This window comes from Lacerta agilis, chromosome 1, assembly GCF_009819535.1.
Source record: "Lacerta agilis isolate rLacAgi1 chromosome 1, rLacAgi1.pri, whole genome shotgun sequence".
Taxonomy (NCBI): Eukaryota; Metazoa; Chordata; class Lepidosauria; order Squamata; family Lacertidae; genus Lacerta; species Lacerta agilis.
This window is the reverse complement of record NC_046312.1, coordinates 45542790-45569524: the sequence shown is the minus strand read 5'-3', so window position 1 is coordinate 45569524 and position 26735 is coordinate 45542790. Positions and strand designations below refer to the sequence as shown.

The 26735-nt window shown below is 42.9% G+C and overlaps 1 protein-coding gene and 1 long non-coding RNA gene across 3 annotated transcripts in view; one reads left to right on the top strand and one right to left on the bottom strand.

The window, feature by feature from the left end:
* GALNT16 (polypeptide N-acetylgalactosaminyltransferase 16) overlaps positions 1-26735 on the top strand; it is a 160905-nt gene that overhangs the window by 92259 nt on the left and 41911 nt on the right. For both annotated transcript variants that reach the window (XR_004426454.1, XM_033146945.1), the window contains exons 2-4: positions 1920-2095; positions 10253-10351; positions 25421-25488. Coding sequence is in view for 1 of the 2 variants with exons in the window: in XM_033146945.1 (XP_033002836.1) it covers positions 1920-2095; positions 10253-10351; positions 25421-25488 (343 nt within the window). In the remaining variant the exon portion in view is untranslated. The remainder of the gene's footprint in view (positions 1-1919; positions 2096-10252; positions 10352-25420; positions 25489-26735) is intronic.
* LOC117045676 lies at positions 21517-21915 on the bottom strand. Its single transcript, XR_004426455.1, has 2 exons — positions 21857-21915; positions 21517-21744 (listed from the first exon to the last, which is right to left on the bottom strand). It is a non-coding gene; the product is annotated as an uncharacterized LOC117045676 (long non-coding RNA).

The window sequence follows — 26735 nt, the reverse complement described above, 5'->3', positions numbered from 1 at the left end:
ATTTTATTTATTTATTTATTGGGTTTTCTGAATTAAATTGGGGGCAGGGGGAGAGAGGGAATAAGGGCTGGCATTTTGATGCCAAACACAATGCAGCAAAAACTAAACTAAACTTACATGCATGAGGAATACCATCCCATTATGAACACCTGCCTAGAATCACCCACTGTAGTTGAGAAGATAAAATTAGATAACCTTATATATACTGTTGGGGGGGGGGGAATAGGACATAAATGTGAAAAATTAAGAAGTGAAGGAGTTATGACCCCCATGAGCAATATGTGTAAAAACTGGAGGTGAATATATGGGTGGCACACTCATTGTGATATGACAGCTAGGGCTCTGTTGAGCCCACAGCCATCTGCCCTCAAGCCTGACAGGACCCTACACAAAAAAGTGCTACCTTCTATTGGTTAAGGAATCGTATTTGCTTATGCTATTTTCCCCCTTCAAGATTTCAGTCCCCTTCAGTACATTAGAGGGGGTAAAAGCTGTATGCTGCTCACGTCTTATTGTCCTCCCACGTTCCCATGGATAGTTTTTAAATGTTGGCATTATCCTCTGCTGAACAGTCAATTGTACAACAGCCATATTGAAAATAAGCTATTTTAAATGTGCTAAAGCTAAAAAACCCAACAACGCTGGGATCGTTAGAGCTGGAAGAAAAGATGTGTATTCTGTGTTCTGTGAATCAAAATAGGATGCATTTTCCAAGGCTGTTCATTTTATTGCTCTGGCTTTCTTCTCTGTGGGTGTGTGAGCAGTTACTGACAACAGGCTCAAAAATGGCTTTCTTCTGCCATTTTAACAAATATTTTTCTTCATTTGTGAACTCTGCTTTCTCTCAGTGAAGCTGTACTTCCGAGAAAAGCTTTCAGCACTGTGGAATCAATCACTCTTTCTATGCAGCGCCTAACAATTTTAGGTCTCCTTTATTGTAGCAACCACACTCATTTCAGCCTGGGGTGAGGAGAAAGTGTCTATTGTACCAACAGAGGAGGGGGGACATTGTTCAAACAAGGCAAGTGGTGAGGATACTTACAGTACCACATCATGTTTGTATGGGACTGTAAATTGTGTACTTCCTTTTACAGATTCTTTGAGCAGCTTAGTGGATTCTTTGATGGTGCCCAGCCAGGTCTCCACACCAGATAGTGTAGCCTTTGCCAACCTGGTACCCTCCAGATGTTTTACACTAAAGCTCTCTTCAGCCTCAGCCAGCATGCTATAGTCCAAAACATCTGGAGGGCACACAGGTTGGGAAAGGCTGAGATAGTGCCCAGTGTTGCAACCAGGCTCCTGGCCTTTCATTTTTTATTTTTTATTGGAAAATCCAATCATAGGGGAGGCAGCTGTTCTGGGGGGTAAGGATGATTGATTTCTTTCCCAGATCAAAACCAGCACTCAACTGCAGGTAGAAACTGTGTTCTACCGAGTCTTGTGCAGATGTGTTGCATTTTAACATTTTTAAAAGTACAGTTTTTACCCCACACAAAAAAATTAGCATAGCATGCTGATTTGAGGAACTATGAAAACCAAATTGTGAATTTGCTCCTATCTCAGGGTAGAGCGGTGGGGGTTATATGGATTTGTTTTGTGCAATTTTAGTCCACTTTAATTGGGCAAGCCTACATTTCCAGTACACACTTGAATCCTACCTGCAAAATAGTGAATGTGGAGACACCCTCAGTCGATGGAGTACAAGTAGAAAAATAGTCCTTTCTCCTGTCATGAGCATAAGAAATTACATGATCATTGTGTAGCAGGATAGACACCATCTTCTTTGAGTTTGTGCTTGAGGTCATTGCCATGCAATGTGGTCTTTGTATAGAAAGGTCTACAGGTATATTATGTAAAATAGGTCCTAAAAAGCTCTGATTTCATACGCAGAACTAAATCTTGGTCTTGCCTCCCTCTAGGCATCCAGGCCACCACAAGCAGAGAAAAGTGGCTTACGGGGTTTTGATGAAAAGGCATATGTCTCCTCAAAGCTGCTGAAGGCTGGAGAAGATCCTTATCGGCAACATGCTTTCAATCAGTTAGAGAGTGACAAGCTCAGCAGTGACCGGCCCATTCGTGACACGAGGCATTACAGGTACTGTATCTGCTGCTGTTTACAAACCATCACCTTGTGCTAGACTATCTTTGCCAGTCCTTGAGTCATCTTTCCTGTGAGGAAGACAAAAGTAGTGTTCACAAGTAAAGCTAAGAAGGTCCATTTTCCCCTAGCGCAAGCTTTCCTTTTCTGTTTTGAACATGCAAAGATTATTAAGACCGCATGCAACGCAAAGAACAGGCAAATGTAAGCTGGCCACAGATCCAGCCATGTCTGCAGAACCTAACTGGAAACAAATTGTATATAGTTTTGTAGAAGTAGGACTTGTTGGCATGGTGCCATGGAGATGTTCTTGCAACAGCAGGGTCTCTCCTGCCTACCTGGATGGTTGGTAAGTGGGGCAGGCTGGCAGTGGGGTTGGGGTTGAGAATTCAAGTGTTTCAGCCTTTATGTGGAGGGTGCAAAACAAACTGGGATACCCAGAAGGTGACCTCCTTGCATTTGTAGCTGCCCTGACTTTAAGACCTTGCATTTGTAGCTGCCCTGACTTTGAGAGCCAGTGTGGTGTAGTGGTTAAGAGCGGTAGACTCGTAATCTGGGGAACCGGGTTCGCGTCTCCGCTCTTCCACATGCAGCTGCTGGGTGACCTTGGGCTAGTCACGCTTCTCTGAAGTCTCTCAGCCCCACTCACCTCACAGAGTGTTTGTTGTGGGGGAGGAAGGGAAAGGAGAATGTTAGCTGCTTTGAGACTCCTTTGGGTAGTGAAAAGCGGGATATCAAATCCAAACTCTTCTTCTTCTTCTTCTACCTTAACGGGAGATGCCTCTCTAGGTTCCTCTACCTCATGAAGTGAGGTAGGTGGTTTCAAAGGCACAGGAGGGTCTTATTGGAGGTGGTTCCTTACTTATGGAATACTCTCCCTAGAGACTTGCCTGGCACCAGGTTTTTCTCCACCAGGTGAATACCTTTACCCAGATTGTTTACATTTCATGCTTTTAGTTCTAAGAACTATTTTGTCCTCTCTTGTTGGTTTGAAGTGCTACTTACTGATTTCATGCTATTGTGTGGTTTTATGCTGATTTTGATTAACTTTGTGTAGCTGTTGCTTTTTTATATTGATTGTTTTTAGTGCTGTTTTGCTTAGACCAGCACAGTGGATAAGTTGCTTTTAAATGTTAATTATTCTTCATGAAATGCTGCAGCAGGGTAATGCTTTTACATGTAATTGCCACTTTTGGAACAAGCCAGGACCCTAAACTAGGGTTTGGAATTGGGTTAGGCTTTTGGCTGGTAACCCTTAGTTTCCTAGTTCAGACGAAAGTAGAAACTATGGCTTCTTGGTTTAACTGATCAGCCTGTGAAAAGAGGAGTGAAGGGGCTTTATGCACAGGCAACAAGCTCATTCATACCTCAGCTTATTGAACTGAGATATGAGTGCTGTGTTTTCAATTCAGTTGCTGCACGAGGCATCTGAGCTGGATACTGATATTGATTTTTAAAATATGGATTTTTGTTCATTCTTTCACAAATTTTGCTTTAGGACATTCATTATATGACCAGTTAGAAGAAAATCAGAAGTACGTGAAAAAAATCTATGTACAATCACGCCCGCCCCACTTCAGCCAAAGAGAGCAATTTATGAGAATGGAAACATGAGTACCAATATGAGTCTTCATTATTGCTGTTTTGAAGCTACTGCTCACAATCCTGATTTAAACCTGTAGACACCAGATTATTGTCGATTTTCCCCACTGTGTTCTGTGTATATTCTTCCATTTCTCCAGCATACCTTACTGCCGTTTCTCACATTTCTCCACTGCATTATGCATTCACAAACAGAAACTAAGTACAAGCCTTGATTTCCATACCGTTTCTAAATACCTTGCAAGTCGTTGCAAGACTGGACTGTTGAAGATTGGAACGGCAGCTGTACAAAAGAGCTGAAGGACTGAATATTCCCCCATCCACCCGCAGATAATTCGAGGCATTGCTATCTCCGCTGAATTGTAAGCTAAAGAATGATGTTAGGGGAAAGCATCTCAGCATTTACCAGTTCACAGTTATTTAAGTGCATCAGGAGATAAGATTATTTGAAAGAGATGAGGTGGCAGATAAGACTCTGAGGCTTTGGACTGTAGATTACTTTTATTATCAGCAGGCTACTGTTCAAAGCAATTGAGTTGGCAGGTCTATCTAGCATAAAGCCAAGAGCAGGATATGAATACTTCAACAATTCAGGCCCCCATTTGCAACATACATTTACAGCACTATTATACCACAGTCATGGCTTCCCACACAGAAACCTTGGAGCTGTAGTTTGTTAAGGGTGCCAAGAATTTATTAGGAGACCCCTATTTCCCTAACAGAATTATAAATACCAGAGTGGTCCTCTGAGTGGTCCTCAGGGAACTCTGAGAATTGTAGCTCTCTGGGAGGAATAGGGGTCTCCTAACAACTCTCAGCACCCTTCATGGACTACAGTCCCCAGAATTCTTTGAGGGAAGCCATGACTGTTTAAAGTGGTATGATACTGCGTTAAATATACAATGCAGATGGGGCCTTGAGATTGCTGACAAATACCTGGAGACCATACATTTGAAACCTGAGTGTTTCGTTAGTGTCTTCACAAAATTATCGTTGCCCCCCAACAGAACACAAAATTCAAAATTTCAAAGGTAAAAAGAAAAAAAGAAAAGAAAAAGCCAGCTGTTCCCTACAACTTGAGATCTTGGTTGTGAGTCCTGGAAGAACTGCTCCCTACCTTGCAGGCCTTTTTCCACCCAACCTGGGAGGGGAGGGCCCTGACTGACTCCAGCTACAAAAGCTGAGGCTGCTGAACTGAATATTGGACTAGGGTATTGTTTAGTGGGGTTTGTTGGGTGGGTGGGGGGTTGTTGCTGTTGCCGATACAATTTTTTTACCTTTATTTTAGATCTTACGATTTAAGTGGAAATTGATTTCGTTGTGCATTTTTTTAAATGTTTTGTTTGTGACTATTTTGTTATGTTGTAATTATGCATTTTTTCATGATTGAACTATGGAAAGTTGGCCAAAAAATAAATAAAAATTATGCATGTATCCATGTAGCTCTTTGTGCATATTTACCATGCTATGAAGTGTTTGTGGTAAGGTTTATGCAAATGACTGGTATTGTAATACTTGCTTAAAGAAACACTGTTGTTAAATCTGTGCAAGTCTTCCTAACAGCAGAATATGGCTTATCTTCCAGATTTCTTCTCAGGAGAAAATTAAAACATTGCAACATATGTAGCAATAGCAAAGTAGTAGCAGAAAATATGATGCCATATATTTGTGGGAGGTGCTACAGACATGATCATTACTGTATATGTAATCCCTTTATCTTAATTTCATTATAGCACCCTGTCTGCCAAGGTTCATTACTCTGGGTTTGTTTAGTGTGGATGTGCTATGTAAATGCCATGTTTACCTGAAAATGCCTGGTTTACCTGGAACCAAGCTAGGTATATGCTGTATTGCCTAGGACAAGCTGCTGGATTCAGGTCACTAGAGTGCTTTCACAGGCATGTGTGAAAACCCCCGCAACTGCCGATGATTATGACACTATTATTCTTTATCCTGCCCTTCCTCCACAAAGCTCAGTGTGATGCACATCATTCTCCTTTTCAGTGTATCCTCCTCACAACTCTGTGAGGTAGGCAAGGCCGAGAGATGGTAACTGGCTCATGGTCACACAAGGAATGTCCTGACTGAACCCAATACCCTGAATGCTAGAACAGCACTCAAACCACTAGATCACACCACTGGCTCTTAAGCATTTAAGAGGCTTTATATAACACTTTACAACATGTACAACACACTATCAAGAAGGTCAGTATTACATCCCCCACATTGCGGATGAGGATGAACTGTAATATTTATTTGGATATTCAGATACAGTGGTACCTCTGTTTAAGAACAGTCCTGTTTGCGAACTATTTGGTTTACGAACTCCGCAAAACCGGAAATAGTGTCCCGGTTTGTGAACTTTACCTCGGTCTAAGAACGGCAGCTGAATGGTGGAAGGGCTCCGGTGGCGGGAGGCCTCATTAGGGAAAGTGCACCTCAGTTTAAGAACGGTTTAGGTTTAAGCAGTGGCGTAGGAAGGGTGGGATGTAGGGGGCGCTCTGCCCCCGGTTCCAGGGGAGGGGTGACACTCTCTGGCCTCTACCCGTGCTTCTTTATGGACAGAGCTGCCCAACCCGCCACTTGCTCGCTGGCTCGCAGCAGCGCTGGTCGGATCCACTACGCATGCCGCTGCGCTGGGTGCTGCCACGCCGGGTGCTGCCGCACTGCTGCCCCGGGCAGCGAGGAGGCTTCCTCCGCCATTGGGTTTAAGAACAGACTTCTGGAATGGATTAAGTTCGAAAACCGAGGTACCACTGTACTGCTTTTCCATTTCAAAACACAAACCACAAAGTCATATACGGTACTATACCATGCACTAGCTTTGGATTGGAAATGCAAGCTCCACTATTTGCAGCACAGTCGTATCTCTGGTTACGCTTGCTTCAGGTTGTGTTCGTCAGGGATACGAACGCACCGAACCCTGTAGTACCGGAACGGGTTACTTCCAGGTTTGGCAATTCGTGCATGTGCAGAAGCGCTAAATCGCGCTTTGCACAGGCGCAGAAGTGCCGAATCACGCTGTGCACATGCGCAGATTCGGTGCTTCAGGTTACGGGCTTTTCATGTTGCGAACGGGGCTCCGGAATGGATCCCGTTCGGAACCAGAGGTACCACTGTACTTAAATTAGCAGACAATCAGGTAAAACCCATTTTACAAGGACATGTAACATTAAAAAGTAGCCATGAACAATCTACACCAGGACAGAAGAGAAAACCAGAACATCAGCTGAAACTGCTCCAAGTATCTTCAGTGACACTGCCCTCAGATAGACAGTTGTCCACATGCAACACTATTACAGGACCTATTAATGCTATTCACAACAACAGGGGTTTAAGCATTCACCTCCTCATCTTCCCATGTGAAACACACACACACATACCATCTAAACTCTACAACAAACAGACCAGTATTTATGCAAAATAATAAACAGATAAAAATCTGACACCAGACACCAGTGGTTCACCCTCCAATGACACCCGCAAATTCCCTTAAAGTAGCAAAGGACCTTCAGGAGGGAGGCAGCAATGCAAAACTGCAGAATTAACAATGCATCAAGTGGTTCAATGCTATAACTTGTGGAGAGAACCAAGACAAATGATTTTTAGCACATTACATATGTTAATTGGCTTACCAATGCCAGGATATCTGTATTATTAGCAACAGTTATGCAAATTGCAACTGTTAATTATGTAATTATCACTGTCTGTCTGTACTCTCTCTGTTGTTTATGATCCGCAAACAGCCTCCACCCCACAGACTGTGTGTGTGTGTGTGTGTGTGTGTAATATATACCTGTAACTCAGGATAACACTTCATGCCTATGCTGAAGTGGATTAAGTGGATTATAGTTCATGAATGCTTGTACCATAATAAATTTGTTAGTCTTTAAGGCGCCACAAGACTTACTATGAGGGCTATCCCTCTGGAAAATAAAAATGCCTGTCATTTCTCTAAATCATGTGGCCTTAATAGCATTTAAAAAAAAAAACAGCAGAAAGAGAAAATGTGAATTAGTGCAATGATATACATAATGTGTCTTGTGCCTGATTCTAGTTCTTCCACTTACCCTTCATCAGAGCGTTTTTTTATGCTTAGAAATTGCAGTAATAGGCCACTGTCACAGTAATAAAATGCTGCGTTAAAAAATAGTTGTCACTTAGAGCGGCCATAAAACAATAGCAATGAACATTGGGATAAAAAATAGTAGCAGTTTAGTGATAGCCATAAACCAATACTAATAAATGCTAGAGCAATATATAGTTCAAATAAGTCCTGGGCAGAACAGATATCTTTCCCAGCTCCTGGGGAAAAGGAACTGTAAAAGTAGCCCCAATTGGCCAAATATATACCTTTGTCACAGCCCTATTCCTTTGCAATGTCTCCTCTATGTTTTCTCTTTTGCTGTACCATGCTCCAAAAATCCCCTATTCTGGAGTCTCCTGGCCTTTCATGCTTTGGCGCTTTAACGTGTTGGATCCGCCCTGCAAGTTGGGTCTGTGACATCTGTTGGCGCCCTTTGTCTCGTTTTGCCAATGCTCACTTCTCCCCTATGTCTTCATCTGTGTTGTAATAGAGTGTTTTCACAAACAATGCTAAAAGCAGCTGTTGGTCTCGATGGCCTGGTTCATTGTCACGTTGAACCATAGCTTAAAACAAACTATAGTTTAATGAGGTGAAGGATAGGCGTGCCTGGCGTGCTCTGGTCCATGGGGTCACGAAGAGTCGGACACGACTGAACGACTGAACAACAAGTTTAATGAGAATGTGCAGTGGGCTGGTGCTACCACACCGCTGAGAAAACAAGCCAGAGTCACTTGGTTGTGTCACCTGAACCTGGGCTTGTGATTGCTCTCTCTCAAACAAATGATGAATGGTAGCCAAAGTTTGTTCTTGGCTGACTGCTTATGGGTTTGTTTGTTTTTGGAAGAAACAAACCATGAGCCAGGTTCAGACAATAGAAGCCAGATTGTGGTTTGTTTTGCCTGTGGTGCAGCAACTGTACAGGAGGAATGGCACAGGAACTTTTTAACAGTGTGTACTAACACATCATAGACATCACCTTGCCGACAAAGGTCCGTATAGTTAAAGCTATGGTTTTCCCAGTAGTAATGTACGGAAGTGAGAGCTGGACCATCAAGAAGGCTGATCGCCGAAGAATTGATGCTTTTGAATTATGGTGCTGGAGGAGACTCTTGAGAGTCCCATGGACTGCAAGAAGATCAAACCTATCCATTCTCAAAGAAATCAGCCCTGAGTGCTCACTAGAAGGACAGATCCTGAAGCTGAGGCTCCAGTACTTTGGGCACCTCATGAGAAGAGAAGACTCCCTAGAAAAGACCCTGATGTTGGGAAAGATGGAGGGCACAAGGAGAAGGGGACGACAGAGGATGAAATGGTTGGACAGTGTTCTCGAAGCTACTAACATGAGTTTGGCCAAACTGCGGGAGGCAGTGAAGGATAGGCGTGCTTGGCGTGCTCTGGTCCGTGGGGTCACGAAGAGTCGGACACGACTGAATGACTGAACAACAACAACTAACACACTGCTTATTTATGTTAAGCCATTGACATGCAAAATGGGCTGTTGCTAACATAGACCGCAAAGTGAAATAGACCCGCTTGTACATTAAATGTGCATTCTATAACGTACCTTTTAAAATTGACGTATGATCTCCAATTTTGACTGGTTTGAGGATCATTTATAAAAAATTGCCTTTTTGTTATTTTTCGCTAAAAAGAGAGCTAGCTTCACGAACAAGCCACCCCATTTTTTAAAAGTAAAATGCAGGGGAAACTGCCTATTTTTGAAACTGATTTTGAAACTGGTTTTGGAGCTATTAGCAGAGTAATAGCTGAAACAAATGGAAACGGGTTATTGTTTTTGGTTTGATTTTTTTATGTTGTGGTCTTGTTTGTGAACTGCCTTGAGACCTCCGGGTATAGGGCGGTGTATAAATTGAAATAATAATAATAATAGTGTCAACAACCCATGTGGTGTGGGGCTGGTCTGGATGGTCTCTGCACCACTAGCATCACTATGTGACTCCCACCAATAAAAGCTTGGAACCTCCCCTTCAGCATAATTATGGCCGATTCATATACATCCTGCCACATCATCCTATCAGCTGCTGCTGGGCCTTGTAGGAATCAACAGTGCAGCTGCTTCTATAGAGCCATAGATTGCCATAGATTTCCCTCTCCCAGCCCTTTGGAGAGAGCGTGAAGCAGATTCCCAAAGGATGGGTTGGTACCAACTTTTTTTTTTGTTAGTGCTGTTTGAAACCAACATGCTTGTTAACTGGTGTTACTGGCAGTTATAATCCGATGGATACTAAGTACCGCTGTCAGCACTGCCAGCATGTGATGAATTGCACTCCCGTAATAAAAGAAGCTATATGGGGGAAAGGTTGGCAGGGCACCAAAATTCCGTTATCGGCTGTTCGGTAAAGATGTGCATGAGATTTTGTGAGCTTGGCAGCAATTTTGGGAGTTTTACTTTCCTAGCAAATCCCCCATTTCATCACAAGCTGTTTCCTCTCTGTTTGTTACAGGTGTGCCTCTGTGCACTACGGTGCCGACCTGCCAGCAACCAGCATCATTATCACTTTCCATAACGAGGCTCGTTCCACCTTGCTCCGCACAGTGAAAAGGTAAGGCATGCTTTTAGCTCCGATGGGACTTGAGGTTTCAGCCCTAAACAAACCTGCTTGGAAGTAAATCAGCGAGGCTTACTCCAGAGTAAGAAGAGTTAAATCTGTGCTGCAAAACTGCAATCCCAAGTGTATTTAGTTGGAAGAAAATCCCACTGGGCTCAGCAGGACTTATGCCCAAGTAACTTGGTTGCAATCTAGCTGTTTAGCTCATTTGATAGTCAAAAAAAGCACCCGAACCTCTTTGGATAAACCTGCAGACCATTTGCTCATTGGATGCTTGGCGATGGGAGTTAACCCATATTGCCTGCTAGGTCCACAACCATCTCTTTCATAAACTGTGGCTCTGCTTGCATAATCACAGCACTGGTATCAAGACTCGGGGCCAAAAAATGGTTTTGTTTTTGTTTAAACAAACTCCCAACAATATACCTGCATCTCATTCCCTGTTTAAACTCATTGGCTGTCACCACCATTCCAAACAGGCTGTCATAAGAACTTTGGGTTGTTCCAGTTTTTTTGTAGAGACCAGATTACAGTATATGTTCATCAGTCATGTATAGGACATATGTATGCAGGCTCACAGACTGAAATCCCCCAATGCAATAGATTAAAGTAGACAAGGGTTGAAAAGCTGAATTCAGTGCAAAGTAGGAGCCAGTGAGGAACCTGCAGCCTTAACTCCTTTTCCTGTTTTTTTATAGACTACCATTTATTAAGCCAGGAGAAATTTTCAATTAGCAATAATTGAACCTCGGATTAACCTCATTGGCTACGATAGTGCCTGAGCCAATATCTTATATGACTGCAATATACAAGTTATAACTGGGCAAAGCATGAATGATGACATGTACTTGAGCAGGGACACAATATACTTCTGCCCTGTAACAAAGTAATTTAACACTTTAACATACGGTATGAAATTCCAGAATAGATAGCATTTCTACTTGACAACTCTTTAGATATTTGAGAAATTCCCCAGAGTAATTCAGGGCACTTATTGGGGACCAAGCAGCAGATGGAGAGGTGGTAGTGATGGGGAGAGGTATTTTGGTATGAGGATTGAACTGGGAGCTTCTTCATTCAGTGCAAATAATAATAATAATAATAATAATAATAATAATAATAATAATAATAATAATAATAATAATAATAATAATGCCATCCATCTGTCTCAAGAGACAATGGAGGAGTGTGCCTTTCGGGTGAAGCCAGACTGTTGGACAGTTGCTGTGGCTGTAGAGACTGATATGGGAGAGACAAGTTTTGTTGCAGCTGGGGCAAATGAAGGTGTCTGGTTGTGCTGCTGCAGATGCATCATGGCCTTTCTTCTTTCTGCGCTCCTCCTGGCGGTCATTCCTCCTCTGGTCACTGTCTCCAGGCACTGCAGCTGTAATGATGATAATAGTAATGATAATAAATGTCTTGTAATTCAAAAGGCCTGGGGAGTGGAAGTTTTTTTGTGTGTGTTCTAAAAGATGTTTGGTGGTGGCCCCAGCTGAACCATAATGTGTGGGTATTGTACAGCCGGGGTGCCATTTCTGAGAAGGTGATCCTTACAAGCCACAGTCCTTATGGGTGCATGTACAAATTACAATTAAAAATAGGAATCACACCCCAAAGTTCTGCTTTCTATTTTAACTCCCCCTTTCTAGTTTTTTTGTTTCAACATTATTGCATTTTTTGTTTTTTTAATATAATAAAAAAAATTCAGCAAAAAAAAACTTTTCTCAGGAGGAGGAATTTGTCACAAAGCAGCAACCAATCAGGGCAGGGCACAGCTGGTTTCTGCTGCAAACTAGCAGACCTTGTGTCTGCCTGCCTACTCTCCATCAGGCCACATAGCCCTGAATAGGGTTCAAGCATGTGTGACAAATCCAATTTTTAATATATATTCTTGTCATGCATTTTGACCTGGCTGCTTCTGGTTTTCTTTTTGCCACAAATAAACATTTCCAATGACCATTTCCCCCAATATCTTTCTGGGCTACAGAATGCAGCAAGACTGTTTACTCTTGAGGGTTTGTTGTTTTTTTCCTGAGAAAATGTCCTCTGCTCCCTTTGAGATATTAAACTTTTGGTAAAAGTGTCCTTTAAGCAGTCTTCCAGGTCAGAGAAATGCTTTCTCTGTGGACACAGAGGTGGGGAAAGGGAGAGGGAGAGAGAAAGAGAAAGAAAGGGAGAGTGTATCTCAGCTGGAAGGCAGCCGAGAGTACCTCTGGCATTGATGCATTATTCATCGGAACTATTTTCCCTCACTCCAGGTCTTAGGGTCTTGCAGAAAACTGCTTTGTGAATAAATAAGAGGTTCTTTCAAGTGCATCCTGGCTGGGCTTCATGAATGCAAGGATGCTTTTGCGCACTGGTGAAAACAGAACAAATCTTTTGCGAGGCAGTATTGGTCTTGGGGAGGCTGCCCCTGGGGAGCATAAAACTTTTGCTCCGAACAATAGGCAGTTAGGCCAGCAGGGCAGACCCACAATCTTTATGTGCCCCCCTCAGCAGTAAAACAATCAAATTCAATAGCTGGCCATTCAATAAATGCCTCAAAATAAAGCCAGCCTTCGAAGCAGGGGCACTGACAGCACACACCAGCTGAATAGCTGCTTAGCTCCCAGCAAGGATGGCTGAACTTTTTTTGGGTTCAGCAGTGCAATGCAGGAGCTATACGACTTAGATGGGAACATATTGCCCATCTAAGTGCTTCCTTTCCAAAATGACAGGTGCCAGGTCTCACAGGTGCCTGGATGACTGTTGTTTTGGGGCCATTTCCGCAGGTCAGGAAGGCTGAAGCTTGGAGCATTGATGAGAGCTGTTGCTTCATCAAGGGTAGGGCTGCCATACGTCTGGACATTACCTGGATTTCAAAGGCAGAATTGACATCTGGGAGGGATTTCTGAAAGGCGGCACTTTGTCCTGGATCTTAGGCAAGTCGATCGAAAAATTTCTTGTGTGTGTGTGTGTGTGTGTGTGTGTGTGTTTTAAAAAAGCTCCTGGTTTTTACTTTTTGAAATATGGCAACCCTAATCAAGGGAGCAACTCAAATGGTAAGCCTATATAGGAGCTGTGGATTCCACCCTTTCTTGGATCTCAATCACAGAGCAACGCCATGGGCTGGGAACTTCAAATCTCTGAAGTACCTGCATTTCTCACCATCTCTTCTGCTTCTCCAGCCCTTGCGGGAGATAAGGGGAGCTCTTAAGAGCCAGCCAGAAGCTCGGGCAGCTGGTGTAGGAATCGTCATGGCTGGGGCAGGAATATCAGGTTTGATGGCACTTCAGGATAGTTGCAGGGTGGAGATCTGCCGGAGGGTCCAGCTCTCTTTGCTCTTCATCTGAGGAGACCTTAGGTTCAAGGCAAGGGCAGGGATAAATCCTGATATTTTTTTATTCTTTCATAGCACACCTAAACCTGACTGCAATTCCGACTAGAAATGGTTTCTTATCTCTAATTCCAACTAGGAATGGGCTAGAAATGAAGTGGGTCATAATTCCTTCCCATTTTGGAAATTCTTTCCCCTAATCCTGCCCCTGAATGAATGAGGGTTGGTTGTTAGGAGTTGTGGGGGGGGGGGAGAGGCATTCTGCCAGTCACATCATTTTGAAATCTCTGGAGCTAAACCACAGCATTAAAAACAGGTTCTAGGATTAAGACCTAGCGAATCTTGACTCCTATTAAATTCCCACTGTCTTCTACAGTTAAGAGAATACTTATAGCTCCAAGTCTTTGCTCATGGTGATAAAGTGTAAATCGTGGCTATGCTACACTCAAGGGTAAAGTATAAGGCTAGCAGGCAATCATCCATGAAGTCATATATCTCCTGGACTTTGCATTATCTGAATCAGAGGAATGGTTGGAGTTGACCTTCAGCAAAATGTTACGGTTAAGATTATGACTGAACCAGGGATGGTATGGGGTTGCAATGGCAACCAGAAGGCTGATAGTCGAAACAAAATAGAAAATTCTTTCCAGTAGCACCTTATAGACCAACTGAGTTTGTTCTTGGTATGAGCTTTCATGTGCATGCACACTTCTTCAGATACACTGAAACAGAAGTCACCAGATCCTTAAATATAGTGAGGGAGTGGGGAGGGGTATTACTCAGAAGGGTGGTGGGAATGGGGGATCAGCTGATAGGCGTGGAAAACCTGTTGACGACTCTTAACGGCTGCAATTAGTCTTGCAGGGAAGGGCAAGGGGTGAGATGGCTAAATATAGCTTTGTTATGTATAATGAGATAAGAATCCAATGTCTTTGTTCAGACCAGGTTTCTCCATGGTTTTAAGTTTGGTGATTAGTTGCAATTCAGCCACTTCACTTTCCAGTCTATTTCTGAAATTTCTTTGTATTAAGACAGCTACTTTGAGATCTTTTATAGAATGTCCTGGGAGATTGAAGTGTTCTCCTACTGGTTTCTCTGTCTTGTGATTCCTGATATCAGATTTATCAGGCCACCCAATCTCAAACAGCTCCTCACCCACAATACTACTACAACAGGACTCAACATGGACACTGGTACCAGAGCCTGCAATAAACCCAGATGCCAACTTTGCTGCCACATAAACCCGGACAACACCATTACTGGTCCCAACAACATCAAACATACCATCTCAGGACTATTTAATTGCTCATCTTCCAACATTGTGTATGCAATCAAATGCCAACAGTGCCCTTCAGCTCTCTATATTGGACAAACAGGCCAAACCCTACGCCAAAGGATAAATGGACAGTCATCAAATCCTTATGAGAAGGTGCTGCAGGGACACAAAAGCCTGCGGCCTGTTTGATACATTTCCTGTGGAGTAGTGTGATAGTCACTGTCCCATCATTCTCCTACAAAACGCGTGCAGTGTTTTTAACTTTCACCAGTCTGTTTAGGTCTGCCCTAATTATATAGGTAGAAGTTGTAGAAATATAATTATCAGGAGTGCTGTGAGAACAATCACAAGATCGCAGCTGCTGTGCTACATTGGGTAATGCATGAAATATGCCAGCTAATCTTGAGGATAGGTTCAAACATGCCAAATTGAGATGATATAGAACCCAACCTTCCCCATCATTGGGATGTTTTAGATTGCAACTCCCATCAGCCCCAGCCAGCAGGGTCAGGTATGATGGATGTCGCAAGCCAAGAACATGTGGAGGGAGCCCTCTGTGACATCCTGCCAGGGTTTGCTCCATTGCTGGGCTCATTGGGATGTCAGCGAGAGGCAGCACCTAGTAGTAAAGTCAGCACTGCCTGGCAGCCCAACATGTGGAATGAGCCATGGGTGCTGGCCAGAACTCTTATCCTTACACCCCCAGCCTAATTCATTCCTACTTTTTCTGAAGGTCTTTGGGCAACCATCACCACCCGAGTGGAAGTGGTGGTGCTCAGATATCGGACTCCAACCACGAAAAAAACTGAGTCTGAATCTCCTCAGAAGGCCTTATATCCTGCATGTACAGCACCCTCTCTTGAAGAGGATACATATCCCCAACCCCAATGCCCTGAAGGGAGCACTGTTGTTGTTGTTTTAGCCAGGGCTGTCTCTATCTGGGGGTGCAAGGGGTACGTGGCACCTGGGTGCCAAATTCGGGGGGGGGGGGCGCCAGGCGCCCACCGCTGAAGCCGCCTAAGCTTTTACCACCACCACCTCGGAGGCCGAGCAACAGCTGTCGCCATCACTGTCCATGGCGGAGCCCCTGACACGGCCGCAGACCATGTGCGAGCTCATTTCCCGCCCAGGGAACCCGCCACCCACCACGGTGCTGGCTTCCCTCCCTCCAGGCTGCCCTAAATTTGGGGGCGCTGGGTAGATCTTTGCACCGCGGCGCTGCATATGCTAAAGACGGCCTTGGTTTTAGCCACAGAGTTCTATTTACATTAGAGCTCCACCAGTGTGAATTAGAAATGAGAAGCAATAATACCTTTTTTTGTTTCATCATAATTGTTTTTCTATTTTTCATTTACACGGAAACAGTGGAAACAGCTTCTGATGAGCCTCTCCCCATGGACCCTGTAACATCCTCTCATGGCAAAAGGGGCTGTAAGTGTGGGGATAGCCAGCAGATGGGACGACCAGTAATCCCGGAGTTCCTGCTCCCACTGGCCGTGAAAGGGTCCGCTGGCTATGATCTGTAGGTAGTTGTCGTGAGTTCTGGAGGTTTCTGAAGGTTTCTGAAGGTTCCGGAGATTCCGGAGGTTTCCGGATAGGAAAGATAGGCTAAGCTAAGTAGTGGCCAAAACTTAGAAGGCCAAATAAATGTTTTGAAATAAAAGAAATAAAAACTAAGAGACTGCAGTCAATGGTGAAGAAGCTCTCAACTGCTCTGTGCGGCTTGGTTTCTCTTTCGGTTTCTCTCTGGCTTGTCTCGCACTGATGTTCTCTCTGGCTTGTCTCGCACGTTCTCCACACACGCTACAGAGAGCAGAGGCTATTTATTAGGAAGTTAAACATCGTCACAACATTAACAACAACCAATCACAATGTTGTTTCTAGGCTAGTTTCTGGGCGGGAAACTCCTAACTGACCGTTACATTGGCTAAATTGGCGCGCTTTGCCCCCAGCGCGGAGGGATCCAGGCAGCAAACCTTCTGCCGGATCCTTTACCTTCCTTGCGATGTGCGGAAGGTTACCTTAAAGAAAACATAAAGCAAACAGGTGCAGGAGCACCTTAAAACGTATTCCCACATGTAAGCACCTGACGTTTCATGTGGGGAAATAGTTTTTGGCATGCTATTTTGTTGCTGTGGGGGCAAATTCCTCCGTACCACTGCACTTTGCATATTTGAATGAAACCATGAGTCCATAGTGCTCATGTACGCTTTAGCAGTTTGTGCCTTTTCCATGAGACCAGCAAGAAACAGAAAGTTCCCTTTTGCTCAGGTTCACTTGTTATTCTTGGTTTGCTGATAGAAATAGAAACAACAACAACTCTGGCGCAATTTTCAAGGTGCTTGAGGTAAGCCATGTATCTCAATAAAATGGATCTGAATGCACTAGGCTGGGCATGAATTATTACTGTGAGTATAATTGCTGCTGCCTTCGCCTACACAGCCAGAGTCCATACCACTAAGTAATTACTGTAAAGTGCTGTGGGGTACCTGAAGTATGAAAAGGGCTGCTCTGTTCCAACTATTGGTTTCTCGCAAGCCTGCACAGGACCGCAGCAAAATCAGGCAAGGAGGAGGTGATGCTGTAAAAATTGTGCTGCCTGCCTATTTTGCGGTGGCCGGTCACCCTCTTCTGATGCCGTTCTGCTTTCCTTCCAAAAGCGCAGCAGGTGGATTTGGCCTTCTGTGACAATTAGGGGCTGATTTGATTTTGATTAATCAGCCATTCGAGTAGCACCTGTTGAAAATTATATGTAATTAAATTGTTATAGATGATTACAGAGTTGTTTTCCAAAACAGAAGTTTAATTTCACTTTGGGGAATGGCAGTGATGAAGAAGTCCGATTGACGAGTTAACGTTAAGGCCAAAAATCTATAAAACCAGCTAATGAGTTTCTATGCCTGAGTTGTGGCTTGATGCCCCATGGGGCTCCTATTTCAAAGATGATGAGATCCCAACCAGTCTGTTTGAAATCTGGGGGCGATTGGGAAGTCTGAAAATAAACTTCCAGGCGGAGCTGGTGTAGCATTGCGGCTAAGACTCCAGAGTCCTTGCTCTGAATCTCACTTCTGTTGCAGTGAATGGTCAAAGGAACAGAAAAGTTGTACTCTGCCTCACAATATGGGGATAATAATTATGACCTTTTTAAAAGTGTCCTTGTAAGGGATTGAGCTGGTGAGAGGAAGCTATTACTATTGGGGAATGTTGTTGTTTTGAATTGTTTTTAATATTGTTTGTAATAGCGTAACCTACTCTGGGCCCTTATATAAATTAACAACATTATTGATGGTTGATGTTAAAACATTAACATCATTAGACATTTTTAAAAATCCCCACTGCTTTGAGAACACAAATTGAGGTTTTATCATAAACTGGTCCAAAAAGCAACAACACACCACAAAGAAGATCCGATAGTGTATTAACATTTTGTCACTCACTTTCATACCAACAGTGCAAATACAATTTGGTCTAAATGTACAGATTGACAAGCAACAAGCTTATGAATTGAGATTGGTAAGCAGGGAGGCCAACAGGAGCCAGAGCCCATGATGGACAGAAGCAATTCTAGGTTTGTCCCCATGCTGATCCTCATTTAGTTGTACAAAGGCAGTGCTGAAACACAGGAGGAGGTGGCTGACAGCCAGGGCCACCCCTGGGCAGATTGCAGGTAAGAAGACAGGCATGTGGGCTTTCACTGAGGGCAGACTGAGGTTGGTGGGGCAGTGCCCCATTTGCCCAAATAGGCCAGCTTCCACTACCATAGAAACAACAGGCCTTCTTATCCTGATGAGCTGCAGTCTGGTGGGGAAAAAAATACAATTCCAGAACCTTGAGTGGAAAATGTGGTTTGAAAGTCTGGCTATTAATTGCCTTTTATCTCTAGGTGCATATAAACAACACAGTCATTGATTTATGCAATCGTTGGCACACATCATGCAGGAAGCAAGTACCAAGGGCTGTCAACCATTGAATATCTATTATGATCTAAATTTAATGAATTGCATAGTGAACATAATCCACAGTTCAGACAAAAGGGGTTGCAATTTAAATAGCTATGTTGATATGTGGCTAAATGTAGAACTTGGGGGAACTATGCAAGTTGGAATATAAAGTTACGAAAAGCAGGAATAATATGTTTCACTAATCTTGCCATCGGAAGCCTTTCCCCTTTTCTAGTGTGATAGCAAGCTGGACTAGATATGGAGGAACTGCCAGGAGAAATAATGTATATACTGACAACCCCTTTTGAAATTATGGATTTGTGGGGGGGGCAAAAATATGATAAAGAAAGACTTGAAGCTTGGAGTCAGGGGGCTCCTTATTTTTTGCAGAAGTGGAAAAAAAACAGAATAAAAGTCATTCAGAATTACATACCTGATTTTGTGCTGAGGAAATATTTACTTGGCAAGGATTGTCTTAAGCTGTTCACTCTCTGAGGACTTATCCTTGTTCCTCAATGGGTGTTGCTATTAATGCACACATGTTTGTATCTGCTGTTGGTGTTGGGTGCAAAGGGATGATTGTGCTTAACTTCTTGAGGATGTAGCATGTTCTAGATCTCCAACTATCTGATCCAGGCAAAATTTGTGTGAAATTTTGCTGTTACTGAACATTAAGGTATTTGTGCCTTTGGAAGCCCTAGTACTAGCAAGGCAGGGATCCTGAAGTGTAATGTGTAGGAGCAGCCTGTCTTCCAGAAACATTTAAGTGGCCTATTGAACAGCTTTCCCACTGGCGTCTCATGTCCTCTGCAGGGGGATGGTTGTCGGTCTGTTTGCTTGACATCTTTTGCATCGCAAGAAGCAGCTGTCTCTCATGAACTGCTTGCTCATTTGGCATCCCCCACCCCCTCGCTTGCTCTGTCAGTGAAAGTGTTTCTGCACCAGCTACTTGCTCCAAGATATACAGTGGTACCTCTGGTTATGAACTTAATTTGTTCTGGAGGTCCGTTCTTAACCTGAAACCATTCTTAACCTGAGATACCACTTTCGCTAATGGGGCCTCCAGCTGCCACCGCGCTGCTGGCGCGCGATTTCTGTTCTCATCCTGAGGTAAAGTAGTAACCTGAGGTACTACTTCCGTGTTAGCAGAGTCTGTAACCCGAAATGTTTGTAATCTGAGATGTTTGTAACCCGAGGTACCCCTGTATCCTGGAACAGCTGATGACTTCATCCCAGATGGTGTCTCAGGGAAATCAGTCCCTCATAATAATATTAAGCGGTCATTTAACATATTAGGAGTATTCAAAGCACTATCCTTACATTATTTCAGCATTTCTTACAACACCCCTGTGAAGTAGGCAGTCATGATGGGGGGCGGTTTCCTAGTGCTTAATTCTTTCATGGAGAATTGTCTGTTTCACGAGTTCATTCGTAACGAAGAATGGATGCAAACTGCAAATTACAGTAGGCAAGCGTGGCTGTTCCCGAGTTTTTAGCTTTGTTTAATGTATTTTATTTTACTTCTTTATTTTTGTACTTATTCTTTTCAAGAATATGTCTTCCCAAAGCAGCTTACATAAAATACAACAACAAAATGCAATATATAAAATTTTAAAACATCTCTATAAAGCAAATCCTTATTATTCAAACTAGAAATTCAATGATGTAGTGCAGTCAGCAAAACTTGGCCACACAACTACATCTCCTTTGTAAAAGAAAAATGAATGTGCATAAATTTATCCCTCTCTAGAACAAGGTTGGGGAACCTCTGGTCTGTGGGCTGAATGGGGCCCTCCAGGCCTCTCTATCTGGCCCTCGGGAATCTCCCTAGTCCAGGCCACCTTCCATCCCTCATCACCCCACTCTGTGCCCTACTCAAATACTTTTGTCTGGCTGCAATGTAACCTTGAACATTGATAATGCCCATTGCTTGCCTTGATGGAGGATGGGGACAGGCATGTGTATCTGGCTTTTGCAGGGCTAGACATTAAACCTCTGGCTTTTGCAAGGCTAGACATTATCCTTCTATACAAAGGTAAGAGTCGCCTCATTTGCTTGGCATATCCTTGCTTTGGCCCTGCTCACACCTGGGATGCAGCCCCTGGAAGTTTGGCCACAAAGGAATGTGGGCTTCAGGCGGCAAAATGGCTCCTTTGCTCTGCTCTAGAGCGCTATATTTTTTCTGATTGCCTTATGCAAATTTCCCTATTCTGCAATAAATTTTTTCTGGAAACCCCAGAAAACTGAAGGTGGTTCAGTATCGTTTATCTCCACCTTGTGGTATGGTGTGGTGGTGGTGGTGGGGGGAGCAGAAGCCAAAATAATAAAGACTTGTATGAGTAATTCCTCTGGCGGTCTTTCCATGTGGAACTGTTTTCACGCAGATCGTACCAGGAATGACAGGGCAAGTTTGAAAAACTTGTTCCTCCTTGCCCCAGAAAGTGGACACATCTGTGATAAGAAATAGACACTAGGTGTGTGGACAAGTGAGAGACAGAGAGAACTCTGCCTTTGGGATGTCGTAGAGGTTGATATATTTCAGAAATCAGGAGCAGGTGATGCTAGAGGGACGTGGGATTGTTCCTGTGAGAGAGGATCATTTCAAAGAACAAAATAAGAGAGAAGATTCCAACTGTGGGATGGGTTTTAATGGGTAGGAGAGGATATATTAATTGCAATTTATCCATCCAACCACCCACATATGTGGGTTGAGAACAGCTTTTCAAAATCCCATCCTTGGCAGCAAAATTAAAAGCATAGGAATTACGCGGTAAAACCTTGTTTTGAGCAAGTCCAGCTATGAAATAAGCTGGCTCCCCTTTCTTACCCAGCTTATAAAGATTCAGGAAACAACCTGGGAAGTAAATTTAAAAATAAAAATAAAATTTACTTACTTTATTATTTATGCATTGCATCACAGCAACAGTAGCAATAAAAAATTGTGCAAGCAAAATACTTGTACTTACTTCAGGCACATGCCTAAGGCTGGAGCAAGCAGAGGCATATCTGCATCCAATGCTTCAGAGGGAGGGGTGAGAGGAACAGGAAGTACTATATACTCCTTCCTCTCTGGGTGAGGAAGGAAAATGACATCACACAGAGTCCTCTCTACTAATTGTGTTTCTATGGTCTTCGTATCTGCCTATCAGCAATACAGCTTTGTAGACTTAGCCCCTTCTCATGCTAACTAGCAAGAATATTCATTTGTTAGGTTTGGCTGCTAATCACCCACACTAACTGCCTTTGTTTTACTCCCATAGTTGCTAATGGGAATGCAGATCTATAGGGAATAATATTGATAGGAGACAGGTATTTAGCTGTCAACTTTCCCTTTTTTGCGGTAAATTCCCTTATTCCAGCGCCGTTTCCCACTGCAAAAAAAGGGAAGGTTGACAGCTATGGCCGTTTCCCAGTGCAAGGAAGATTGACAGCTATGGACAGGTGATTGAAATGTGACTAAGGGCCCCTTCAGAATGATTGTTTTTGTGTGTGGGTGTGGGTGTGGGTGTATTCCACAGCATGTCATTCATGTAACAATAGTGCATTAATGCTGGATATATCCAGACGTTATTCTGCTTTATTAGGTTTTCTGCCATGCTTCCCTGGTGTTATTGCTGCCTGGAGGGGCACTCTGGTGCTATAACACATCAAAAGGGAGGCAAGCACCCAGACAACACTCAGAATGTGGAAGGAAAATTGTAAGATTTTAGCAGGGAGCGATGGGACAGGCACATACCGCAAAAGAAGCAGTCTGAGCAACCCAAAACGTTTGCAGACGCAAATGGTATTGAAACTGCAATCACGTATAACCATCACAAATAGCGTGAACACAAATCATGATGGATGCTCAGTAAAGAGGGCATGTGGAGGGGTCCATAACAAACAACCATTTGAATTAAGAAACAGAGTTCAGGGATTTGAAATATAGCTCAGCAACTGATATTTGTATCTGGTTGCAATGACTTCCGTTAGCAGAGAGGGCACACGCTCAACATAGATAACTAGATAGGCATCCTTTTCCAGAGAGCTGCAGAATGAGCCGCGCTCCTAAATCTCTCTTCCCTCCCCCACCACAACTTTCCCTTTCAAGCAAAAGATAGGAGGGGTAGGGATTTGCTGTCACAAGGCCAGATTTGCAGTCACAAATTTCTGGATTGGAAAAACACTTTTAAGTCTCATATTGTGAGAAAATCCCTATATCAGGTTTGGACTAGATACAAAGACTTGTTTGAGAGAAAGACTCCTAGATGGATCTCTCCAGTGGAGGCCAAGGCATATAAGAGACCGAATATGTCTGCAAACTGGTTAAGATATATGGACATATTGCAGCAGGAAGGGGACTCCTTTAAGCTAAAAAGCTATGATCAAGTAAAAAGTCAGGTCCCCGACTGGCTGCACTATTATCAGGTTTACGAAACATTTAAAATGGACAAAAAAATTGGTTTTCAAGTAGAAAAATCAAAACTGGAAACAGAACTGATAGAATCGAACTTTAAAAACCTTTCCAAAATGTATAATCTTTTGCTAGAGTGGCATACAAAAGATGAACTGGTTAAATCTTCAATGATAGATTGGGCAAAAGATGTCGGACATAATATTATGATGGATGACTGGGAGAGATTGTGGCAAAAAGGTATTAAATTTACTGCTTGTCATGGTTTAAGAGAAAATATAATGAAAATGGTTTATAGATGGTACTTGACACCAGTTAAGATTGCTAAGATGAACACCAAAATGTCAGATGTATGTTGGAAATGTAAACATGCGAAAGGTACCTTTTTCCATATGTGGTGGTTGTGCCCAGTGGTAAGTGCCTTCTGGGACAAGATTTATAATGAGCTTAAGAAGGTAATGAAAGTTACCTTTTGTAAGAAACCAGAGGCATTTCTCCTAAGCATAACCAATGAAGAGATACCCAGTCAGGATAGAGTGTTTTTTATGTATGCCACAACAGCAGCTAGAATTTTATTGGCAAGAACATGGAAAGGTGAAGAGATACCAACGGTGGAGGAATGGCAGATGAAGATGATGGAATATATGGAACTCGCTGAACTGACCGTCAGAATCCGAGACCAGAGGGAGGGGAAGGCGTCGCAGGAGTGGAAAAAATTCAAAGACTATTTGGTTAAATCAGTTAAACTGAATATTTGAGCAGAATTAAACAGAATATCGGCTTTGGTAGATATGTGTTAGATATGAATGGTAAGGGGAATTGTTGTTATGTGAAAGATGTATATGTCAAAATATGTTAAGATAGGCTGTTAAGATAAGATACATAGTGATTGAGATATTTGACTAAGTGAAAGTTAAGTATATTAAAATTTGGTTAAAAGTGAATTGAATAATATATAAAGCTACCTTGAAGAAGTATATGTTTTCGGAAGACAGTGGAGGGAACGGGGGAAGTCCCCAAACAGAGAAGTTAGAAACAAGAAATACTTAAAGAAAGATATTGGTTAAGGTTTGTATATGTTATCTTGATGTTTTTATTGTTGTTATTGTTTTCAATGTTGATTATGTTTATTGTTTATTGTTGATTATGTTTAATGTTTATTGTGTTTTCTATTGATGTTTATGTTATGTGTTGTTGTTATATTTTGTTCTCTTTTCTTTTTTATTGGAAAATAATAAAATTTTATAAAAAAAAAAGAAAAACACTCAATCTGTTTCATATGGAAGATTCACAGCACCTTATCAAAAACCAGGTTTTAAAGTATACATCTAAAATTATTTTGAATAGACACCCCAACAAGCAGGTTTTTGAAAACACACATTTTGTAAGAAAATGTGCTCGTTCGAGTTAGGATTTAATTTGTGGGCTCAGGCACAAGGAGCCAGCGGGGACCCAGGAAGGAATGGTGAATGAACACAGATTTGGTTTCGAATAGGTTTCGAATAGGCTACAACTTTATTGATTACAGATGTAAGTAGGTTTTGACATAGGCATTGGCTATGTATCCTGAATCAGTCAGCCTGACTGCTGATAGATTGTTTGGCTAGGTTGACCCTGGGTGGACCCTATGACGTACATCAAATCAGGGCGATCCTGCCAGAGCCACCACTCAGGAGGAGTGCCAAGGCCCATCAGCCCCCATTTGGGCATCAGGATGAGCACCCCCTCCAGGACCCCTTTATCAGCTTTTATCGTGACTCTCTTTTGTTGACAATGTGATCACGGCCTATGGGTGGCCCGCAATTGGCCCATTCAAACAGACAGGCTCCTGCGAACCCATGGGGCCACAGGAGGAGGGGCCCTTGTTCCCCTTCAACGGCCACATAGGATGGTGGGAAGATGGTGCCCAGCTCTGCCATGGTTGCACCAGGCCACAAACCACTGCTCCTGGGGGACTCACGGTAAGTGGCAATTGTTGCTGTCTAATCTGCTGAAACACCTCTCAGAAAAATGCAGCCTTTTGCAGGTGAGAAAGGGATCATTGGCGGATCAGGACTATTAAAGAGGACTTCTTTTATTTAGAATATCAAAGGCAAACCCTTATATTTTTAATTGATGTTCTTGTTATTCATTTTAGTGTACTGAACCGCACTCCTGTCAACCTAATTCAGGAAATAATTTTAGTGGATGACTTCAGCTCTGATCGTAAGTATTACTTTTCTTTGTTTCTCTAATTATCTTATTTCCTTTTTATTCATTTTCATGTGGCTGTATACATTTTTTCTGCTCCACTCAGGATATTTTCTCACTTTTTTATCTGAGGAAAAGAGCGAGAACAAAGGCAGGAGCAAAGCTTTGTTGCGCTTTGTTTTAATTTCCACCTGAGGAAAAGAAACTAGCCAATTTTTTCTTGTTATGGTGTCTTTCCGTCGATTCTCAGTGTGACAGTCCTGCCCAGGAAGCCAGAATGCTCAGTTTGGTTTCATTAACCACCATTTTGTGGGTCATTATTGTAAGTATAGCAAGTGGTGTGCACAGCTAGGAGCCCCAATTATATAGGTTCAAAGGGGAGGAGATAATGTATGCTGCACTGTGTTTTTGGCAGACTAAGACTGTTATCCACAAATTCTTGCTGAGGTTTTCATACAGCAGAACTATCCCAGAACAATAAGTGCCTGGAATTCTGCTGCAAGAGGCACTATCCTTTCTTGAGAAAAATAGCACAAGAGAATAATAATGTTTGTTCCAGCTTTGAAGGTGGACTTTTAAGTGACTTTCTCCAGTAATAAAAACAAGTGGCTAAGAAATTTCAATTCTTCAATTTTTGTAAAAACAAAGTGAGGGCCAAATGTGTCATTAACAATCATGGCTTGTATCCAACGCAGAACTAAGTAACCATCCTGCCAATGCAACAATGTCCATGTGCACAATGTGGAACTTTCCTTCCCCTGTGCAGCCCCTAAGTCTGTTCTGAGGTTTTCTGTAACCCTCTGGAACAAATTTTGGGAGTGCATGGGGAAAGAGAGCAGGTAAAGTCCTGTTGTACAAGCAGAAACCCTTGCGGTGACAGGATGCTTACTTAAAACTGCATTGGATACAAGCCCGTGTCTGTATTTAAAAGAGAGAAAACAAATAATTAACAGCAGGAAGGGGGGGTTTCATTGGGGCCATGGCACACAGGAAAGGGAGGTTTAATTCCACCCCACCCCCCAGTCACGATGAAAATCTTCCTCCCCCCCTCCCTGCCCCCCCCAGTTGTTCTTAGCCCTGCAAGGAAAGCTCCTATTAACACAAATGGAAGAATTCCTGCTTCTAATTTCAGCTGGAAGGATTTCCACTGGGAATGCAGCAGGCGAAGGGGAAGATGGGGCTTGTCAACCTGGGAAGGTAGCCTGTCTAGGAGAAGGAAAACTGATACTAAACCTCTGTTGCCTTGTGGCTATACTCATTTG